This window comes from Sphaerodactylus townsendi, linkage group LG15 (assembly GCF_021028975.2).
Source record: "Sphaerodactylus townsendi isolate TG3544 linkage group LG15, MPM_Stown_v2.3, whole genome shotgun sequence".
NCBI classification, from domain to species: domain Eukaryota; kingdom Metazoa; phylum Chordata; class Lepidosauria; order Squamata; family Sphaerodactylidae; genus Sphaerodactylus; species Sphaerodactylus townsendi.
The window spans coordinates 34,328,412-34,337,535 of NC_059439.1; the positions used below are offsets into that span (position 1 = coordinate 34,328,412).

At 68.2% G+C, this 9,124-nt stretch overlaps 1 protein-coding gene across 1 annotated transcript in view; it reads right to left on the bottom strand.

Moving 5' to 3' along the window:
* Positions 1-9,031, bottom strand: part of LOC125444378 (vomeronasal type-2 receptor 26-like) — a 54,689-nt gene extending 45,658 nt beyond the window's left edge. Inside the window, exons 1-3 of the mRNA XM_048516789.1 lie at positions 8,721-9,031; positions 6,748-7,039; positions 5,582-6,271 (exon numbers count right to left, since the gene is read on the bottom strand). Coding sequence (XP_048372746.1) covers positions 5,582-6,271; positions 6,748-7,039; positions 8,721-9,031 — 1,293 coding nt within the window. The remainder of the gene's footprint in view (positions 1-5,581; positions 6,272-6,747; positions 7,040-8,720) is intronic.
* Between the last annotated feature and the right edge of the window lie 93 nt (positions 9,032-9,124).

A 9,124-nucleotide genomic window follows, 5' to 3' on the forward strand; every position in this document is an offset into this window, starting at 1 on the left:
CACCCCCCCCCCCCCCCACCCCCCCCCCCCCCCACCCCCCCCCCCCCCCACCCCCCCCCCCCCCCACCCCCCCCCCCCCCCACCCCCCCCCCCCCCCACCCCCCCCCCCCCCCACCCCCCCCCCCCCCCACCCCCCCCCCCCCCCACCCCCCCCCCCCCCCACCCCCCCCCCCCCCCACCCCCCCCCCCCCCCACCCCCCCCCCCCCCCACCCCCCCCCCCCCCCACCCCCCCCCCCCCCCACCCCCCCCCCCCCCCACCCCCCCCCCCCCCCACCCCCCCCCCCCCCCACCCCCCCCCCCCCCCACCCCCCCCCCCCCCCACCCCCCCCCCCCCCCACCCCCCCCCCCCCCCACCCCCCCCCCCCCCCACCCCCCCCCCCCCCCACCCCCCCCCCCCCCCACCCCCCCCCCCCCCCACCCCCCCCCCCCCCCACCCCCCCCCCCCCCCACCCCCCCCCCCCCCCACCCCCCCCCCCCCCCACCCCCCCCCCCCCCCACCCCCCCCCCCCCCCACCCCCCCCCCCCCCCACCCCCCCCCCCCCCCACCCCCCCCCCCCCCCACCCCCCCCCCCCCCCACCCCCCCCCCCCCCCACCCCCCCCCCCCCCCACCCCCCCCCCCCCCCACCCCCCCCCCCCCCCACCCCCCCCCCCCCCCACCCCCCCCCCCCCCCACCCCCCCCCCCCCCCACCCCCCCCCCCCCCCACCCCCCCCCCCCCCCACCCCCCCCCCCCCCCACCCCCCCCCCCCCCCACCCCCCCCCCCCCCCACCCCCCCCCCCCCCCACCCCCCCCCCCCCCCACCCCCCCCCCCCCCCACCCCCCCCCCCCCCCACCCCCCCCCCCCCCCACCCCCCCCCCCCCCCACCCCCCCCCCCCCCCACCCCCCCCCCCCCCCACCCCCCCCCCCCCCCACCCCCCCCCCCCCCCACCCCCCCCCCCCCCCACCCCCCCCCCCCCCCACCCCCCCCCCCCCCCACCCCCCCCCCCCCCCACCCCCCCCCCCCCCCACCCCCCCCCCCCCCCACCCCCCCCCCCCCCCACCCCCCCCCCCCCCCACCCCCCCCCCCCCCCACCCCCCCCCCCCCCCACCCCCCCCCCCCCCCACCCCCCCCCCCCCCCACCCCCCCCCCCCCCCACCCCCCCCCCCCCCCACCCCCCCCCCCCCCCACCCCCCCCCCCCCCCACCCCCCCCCCCCCCCACCCCCCCCCCCCCCCACCCCCCCCCCCCCCCACCCCCCCCCCCCCCCACCCCCCCCCCCCCCCACCCCCCCCCCCCCCCACCCCCCCCCCCCCCCACCCCCCCCCCCCCCCACCCCCCCCCCCCCCCACCCCCCCCCCCCCCCACCCCCCCCCCCCCCCACCCCCCCCCCCCCCCACCCCCCCCCCCCCCCACCCCCCCCCCCCCCCACCCCCCCCCCCCCCCACCCCCCCCCCCCCCCACCCCCCCCCCCCCCCACCCCCCCCCCCCCCCACCCCCCCCCCCCCCCACCCCCCCCCCCCCCCACCCCCCCCCCCCCCCACCCCCCCCCCCCCCCACCCCCCCCCCCCCCCACCCCCCCCCCCCCCCACCCCCCCCCCCCCCCACCCCCCCCCCCCCCCACCCCCCCCCCCCCCCACCCCCCCCCCCCCCCACCCCCCCCCCCCCCCACCCCCCCCCCCCCCCACCCCCCCCCCCCCCCACCCCCCCCCCCCCCCACCCCCCCCCCCCCCCACCCCCCCCCCCCCCCACCCCCCCCCCCCCCCACCCCCCCCCCCCCCCACCCCCCCCCCCCCCCACCCCCCCCCCCCCCCACCCCCCCCCCCCCCCACCCCCCCCCCCCCCCACCCCCCCCCCCCCCCACCCCCCCCCCCCCCCACCCCCCCCCCCCCCCACCCCCCCCCCCCCCCACCCCCCCCCCCCCCCACCCCCCCCCCCCCCCACCCCCCCCCCCCCCCACCCCCCCCCCCCCCCACCCCCCCCCCCCCCCACCCCCCCCCCCCCCCACCCCCCCCCCCCCCCACCCCCCCCCCCCCCCACCCCCCCCCCCCCCCACCCCCCCCCCCCCCCACCCCCCCCCCCCCCCACCCCCCCCCCCCCCCACCCCCCCCCCCCCCCACCCCCCCCCCCCCCCACCCCCCCCCCCCCCCACCCCCCCCCCCCCCCACCCCCCCCCCCCCCCACCCCCCCCCCCCCCCACCCCCCCCCCCCCCCACCCCCCCCCCCCCCCACCCCCCCCCCCCCCCACCCCCCCCCCCCCCCACCCCCCCCCCCCCCCACCCCCCCCCCCCCCCACCCCCCCCCCCCCCCACCCCCCCCCCCCCCCACCCCCCCCCCCCCCCACCCCCCCCCCCCCCCACCCCCCCCCCCCCCCACCCCCCCCCCCCCCCACCCCCCCCCCCCCCCACCCCCCCCCCCCCCCACCCCCCCCCCCCCCCACCCCCCCCCCCCCCCACCCCCCCCCCCCCCCACCCCCCCCCCCCCCCACCCCCCCCCCCCCCCACCCCCCCCCCCCCCCACCCCCCCCCCCCCCCACCCCCCCCCCCCCCCACCCCCCCCCCCCCCCACCCCCCCCCCCCCCCACCCCCCCCCCCCCCCACCCCCCCCCCCCCCCACCCCCCCCCCCCCCCACCCCCCCCCCCCCCCACCCCCCCCCCCCCCCACCCCCCCCCCCCCCCACCCCCCCCCCCCCCCACCCCCCCCCCCCCCCACCCCCCCCCCCCCCCACCCCCCCCCCCCCCCACCCCCCCCCCCCCCCACCCCCCCCCCCCCCCACCCCCCCCCCCCCCCACCCCCCCCCCCCCCCACCCCCCCCCCCCCCCACCCCCCCCCCCCCCCACCCCCCCCCCCCCCCACCCCCCCCCCCCCCCACCCCCCCCCCCCCCCACCCCCCCCCCCCCCCACCCCCCCCCCCCCCCACCCCCCCCCCCCCCCACCCCCCCCCCCCCCCACCCCCCCCCCCCCCCACCCCCCCCCCCCCCCACCCCCCCCCCCCCCCACCCCCCCCCCCCCCCACCCCCCCCCCCCCCCACCCCCCCCCCCCCCCACCCCCCCCCCCCCCCACCCCCCCCCCCCCCCACCCCCCCCCCCCCCCACCCCCCCCCCCCCCCACCCCCCCCCCCCCCCACCCCCCCCCCCCCCCACCCCCCCCCCCCCCCACCCCCCCCCCCCCCCACCCCCCCCCCCCCCCACCCCCCCCCCCCCCCACCCCCCCCCCCCCCCACCCCCCCCCCCCCCCACCCCCCCCCCCCCCCACCCCCCCCCCCCCCCACCCCCCCCCCCCCCCACCCCCCCCCCCCCCCACCCCCCCCCCCCCCCACCCCCCCCCCCCCCCACCCCCCCCCCCCCCCACCCCCCCCCCCCCCCACCCCCCCCCCCCCCCACCCCCCCCCCCCCCCACCCCCCCCCCCCCCCACCCCCCCCCCCCCCCACCCCCCCCCCCCCCCACCCCCCCCCCCCCCCACCCCCCCCCCCCCCCACCCCCCCCCCCCCCCACCCCCCCCCCCCCCCACCCCCCCCCCCCCCCACCCCCCCCCCCCCCCACCCCCCCCCCCCCCCACCCCCCCCCCCCCCCACCCCCCCCCCCCCCCACCCCCCCCCCCCCCCACCCCCCCCCCCCCCCACCCCCCCCCCCCCCCACCCCCCCCCCCCCCCACCCCCCCCCCCCCCCACCCCCCCCCCCCCCCACCCCCCCCCCCCCCCACCCCCCCCCCCCCCCACCCCCCCCCCCCCCCACCCCCCCCCCCCCCCACCCCCCCCCCCCCCCACCCCCCCCCCCCCCCACCCCCCCCCCCCCCCACCCCCCCCCCCCCCCACCCCCCCCCCCCCCCACCCCCCCCCCCCCCCACCCCCCCCCCCCCCCACCCCCCCCCCCCCCCACCCCCCCCCCCCCCCACCCCCCCCCCCCCCCACCCCCCCCCCCCCCCACCCCCCCCCCCCCCCACCCCCCCCCCCCCCCACCCCCCCCCCCCCCCACCCCCCCCCCCCCCCACCCCCCCCCCCCCCCACCCCCCCCCCCCCCCACCCCCCCCCCCCCCCACCCCCCCCCCCCCCCACCCCCCCCCCCCCCCACCCCCCCCCCCCCCCACCCCCCCCCCCCCCCACCCCCCCCCCCCCCCACCCCCCCCCCCCCCCACCCCCCCCCCCCCCCCCCCCCCCCCCCCCCCACCCCCCCCCCCCCCCTCCCCCCCCCCCCCCCCCCCCCCCCCCCCCCCACCCCCCCCCCCCCCCAAACCCCCCCCCCCCCACCCCCCCCCCCCCCCACCCCCCCCCCCCCCCACCATCCCCCCCCCCCCAACACCCCCCCCCCCCCACCCCCCCCCCCCACCCCATCCCACCCCCCCCACCCACCCCCCCCCCCCAACCTCCCCCCCCCCAACCCCCCCCCCCCCCCACCCCCCCCCCCCCCCACCCCCCCCCCCCCCCACCCCCCCCCCCCCCCACCCCCCCCCCCCCCCACCCCCCCCCCCCCCCACCCCCCCCCCCCCCCACCAACCCCAGCAGCAATGGCTGCCCCTGGTTATTCAGGTGCATCTTATATCTTAAGAACATAAGAACATAAGAACTAGCCTGCTGGATCAGACCAGAGTCCATCTAGTCCAACATGCTGCTACTTGCAGTCGCCCACCAGGTGCCTTTGGGAGCTCACAGGCAGGATGTGAAAGCAATGGCCTTCTGCTGCTGCTGCTCCTGAGCACCTGGTCTGCTAAGGCATTTGCAATCTGAGATCAAGGAGGATCAAGATTGGTAGCCAAAGATCGACTTCTCCTCCATAAATCTGTCCAAGCCCTTTTTAAAGCTATCCAGGTTAGTGGATAGCTTTTTACTCTTTTTACTTTCTTTTCTGCAGTGGTTATTTTCTAATGATGTTTTTTTGCATCTTATGCCAACAAAGGCTTGAGTATATAATATGTATGTATGTAACTGTGGGCAGTTGCGATTAAAAATGTCAGAATTCATTTTGTGGTATGTTGTGCCTGTAGTGCAGTGATGGCAAACCTTTTCGAGAACAAGTGCCCAAATTGCAACCCAAAACCCGCTAATTTATCGCAGAGTGCCAACGCGGCAATTTAACCTGAATAACCCCTCGAGCAGGGGCCAGCCTGCTGTAACCTGCAGCAAGTCCAACAAGCGCCGCTCTGCACCTCTCTAGCATCTCTGCCACCTCTGCCCCCCTCCCCCGGGCAGCAGCCACCTGGAGCACTGGCACCAGGCCCGCCAGCCGAGTCCTCCTTGCTCGCTGAGGTGCACGCACATCAAGTCCAGCAGCCCAGGCCAGCCTAGATGTATGTGTGGGGGGAGGCAATTTCCCCCCCACATGACGAACTCTGTGCACACGTGCCCACAGAGAGGGCTCTGAGTGCCACCTCTGGCACCCATGCCATAGGTTCGCCACCACTGCTGTAGTGGATTGTTTGTTAGCCATCTTAAGTTCCTAGAGAAAAGGAGGTACACGTGTTTCAGGCAACAAATCCATTTAACAAATAAGTGAGAATGATTAGAATGTGGGGATAGAGTGGGATATATATTTTTAAACATATATATATGTCACCTTCCATCCCTCTTGATCTAGAAGATTAAATTGCCTGCGGTGTGCGGTTACTCTGTGTCTAGAACCAGAGAACTGCCAATCTTGCAAAGCATGGGCCAGAGTATAAACTCCATTGTAGATGCTGTAGCTGTGGGCAGTTGTGATGGTTTCAAAAACAGATCCAGGCAGGTCCTTCAGTTTCTCCTCTCCAGTACAGATTTCTCCATCCCTCTGGACTGCTGCGGAGTTTAAGAACGAGCAAAGAAAAGTCTCTTGCCAGAATGGTCTGAGGAAGCCATCCTTTTCTCCAGAGTTAATCTTTCTCTCCTGAATAAATTTCTGGAATCCTGAGAGCTCCACTGAGTGAACTGCAAAGGATAGGGCACCGTGGACAGAACTGATGTCCGAACTTCTTTGAAAGGGTAGAGCGGTGAAGTCCATCTCAGCTGTCATAATCCAGAGTTTAGCTGTTTCATTGAGTGGGGTATCCTGAAATTCTGGGAGATGGAAGAAAAATCTTAAAGCGATCATGGTGTAAATTTCCCCATGGACGACCAAAACTTTGGCAGTGCTTCCCATGACAATTTTGTACGTTTCAACCCCCTCAGCCATTCCTTCAGCAATGTCACTGGAAAATGTTACTTCTGGTGTATTGATTATGAAGTCCACACAGATGCCATTCTCAGATAGCATAGGAACCATCTCCTGTACAAATCTTTCTCCTGTCTCATCAGACAGAGAAACCATCCCAATCCATGTCCACTTGAAATACAACAGAAGGTGGAGAATCCCTATACTTTGATATCTCTGGTTTGGGAACATTTGGTTGAAAAAAACAGCTTGCATTTTGTTATCTTTCCTGGGTACAGAGCCGTATGAGATCTAGAAACAGAGTAGCAGGGGAGAGTTTTCAAAACTACGATTAGTGGTTGTGTGGTTTCCACATCACAATATTGAATGCATAACATGACCTGCCAATGAAACTCACTTTTTGTATTAGTGGACCCCAAGGTGAGGTACAGAGGCTCTACTTTCTCATATCATTGGTACATACACAAAAAGATTAACTCTGAATTGTTTGACTTTATAAGTACCGAGGAATGAATTATGTTTTTTTGTACAACCTTTCAGCTATAAATGAGCTCTACCTAACCTTACAATGATGCCAGTCCTTTTCTGCAATACATCTCTAAATGGCCAGAAAAAGCCTTAAGGGCTTACTAATGGATACACCTTACCTGTGGGATCTTGTAAAAGCACAGAATAGTTGCTGCATAGAGACAAATGTCAGAGTTAGGTCCTGTGATGGCTGCAACTGGACGGTTCTGGGCAGCAGACTTGAAGTTGGGGACGAACCTGCCGTGTGTGGAGATAAGATCCATTGAGGCAAGATAGGTCCTACTTGGATTGAAATGGCTGTTGTAGATGTCAAACCCCAGAGTGCTGTTGGGTAAGAGCTGAGGATTTTCATTGATCTGCTTCACAGCAAAATCCAAGGCTAGGACGTGCTGGTAGTTGTGAGTCAGGAACCTGCAATGAGAGCAGATGGCTTCAAGCAGACAGTTAAATGTTCTCTCTGATTCCAACCCATCATAACTACTATCAGTACCCAACTATATCTAAGGGCCCTTCCAAGTGACATCTAAACATAATGTATGCTTTCTCAAAACCACTTCTCATGACTGTTTGCAGTGTGGATTTTAAGCCATTCCAAGACAGCCTGTCAAAGAGCACTGAAAGCAGTTTGAAAGTGCATTATTCTGCATGTGCGGAATGAGCCTAAGATACCAGAGAGACAATATCTCCAGAATTTAAAGAGTTCCATTTGAGAAATCCACCTTGTAATACTTTACAGCTCTGTTGAGAGCAAGAATATCCTTCCCCCCAGAAAAAAAGACATAACAATTCTCTAAGTGGTTAAGTAGACACCTTGCCAGGGACCGTGAGAATGTGAGCAAACAGGCAAACAGAAATGACACTCAATACGCGTTCAGGATTGTCAGATTAAAACATTTCCTAACCTACATATGTGATTCTTAATCAGTAGATCTGAATGCAGAATATCTCCAGCCCATCATAACTACTATTAGTACCTAACTATATCTAAGATACCAGAGAGACAATATCTCCAGAATTTGAAGAGTTCTATTTGAGAAAAATAGACCTTGTAATACTTTACAGCTCTGTTGAGAGCAAGAATATCCTTCCCCCCAGAAAAGAAGACATAACAATTCTCTAAGTGGTAAGTAGCTACCTTGCTAGGGACCATGAGAATGTGAGCAAACAGACAAACAGAAATGACACTCAATACACACTCAGGATTGTCAGATTAAAATATTTCCTAACCTACATATGTGATTCTTAAGAACATAAGAACATAAGAACAAGCCAGCTGGATCAGACCAAAGTCCATCTAGTCCAGCTCTCTGCTACTCGCAGTGGCCCACCAGGTGCCTTTGGGAACTCACATGTAGGATGTGAACGCAATGGCCTTCTGCGGCTGTTGCTCCCGATCACCTGGACTGTTAAGGCATTTGCAATCTCAGATCAAAGAGGATCAAGATTGGTAGCCATAAATCAACTTCTCCTCCATAAATCTGTCCAAGCCCCTTTTAAAGCTATCCAGGTTAGTGGCCATCACCACCTCCTGTGGCAGCATATTCCAAACACCAATCACACGTTGCGTGAAGAAGTGTTTCCTTTGATTAGTCCTAATTCTTCCCCCCAGCATTTTCAATGAATGTCCCCTGGTTCTAGTATTGTGAGAAAGAGAGAAAAATGTCTCTCTGTCAACATTTTCTACCCCATGCATAATTTTGTAGACTTCAATCATATCCCCCCTCAGCCGCCTCCTCTCCAAACTAAAGAGTCCCAAACGCTGCAGCCTCTCCTCATATGTGACACTTAATCATTCTTAATCAGTAGATTGGAATGCAGAATATTTCTTGGCAAAATCCAGGGTGGCTCACCAGTCATAATTAAGCTAAACAAATCTTCAAAAGTGGCCAACAGAATAGATGTAGCTGTAACATAACATGGGAAGGTAAGAAAGGTAAGAAGGTAAGAAAGAAGTTCATACATCCCCACAAGATTTAGATTTTGAAATCAAGAATGAAAAGCAAGAACTGAACACCGTGCCAACCCTTTCCCAGCGCACCGAATCTCACTCAAACCGACAAGCATGATGGGATGAAAATGGGCCTTTTCTTACACAAAGTCAGCGAACAGTTCCTCCGAGGGACGTTTTTCAAATGTGATTGGATTGATAACAATGTAGATCTGGGACAGAACGGCAGCAATGACAAGATCTCCTGATTTATAGTATCTGTGAGTGATAGGAAGAGGATCCCTGATGGGGCATTTACCGAGAGGAAGCTTACACATTGCCAGAGGCACTAAAGCAAATTCCACCAGCACAAACAACAGCTTCTGGAGTGAAAAATTAAGTTCTGGAAACAAGTTCAGCCGTTCAGACAATGTTTTCGTGTGTCTCTGACTATCCTGATTTGAATGATGGGACATTTTGACCGTAGGTTTGTATTTCCTAATGTCAGGGCTGAGCTGGAGGAATTCTTGTGTGTCTGCTGCCCCTGCTCTGAATGGCATGGGGACTAT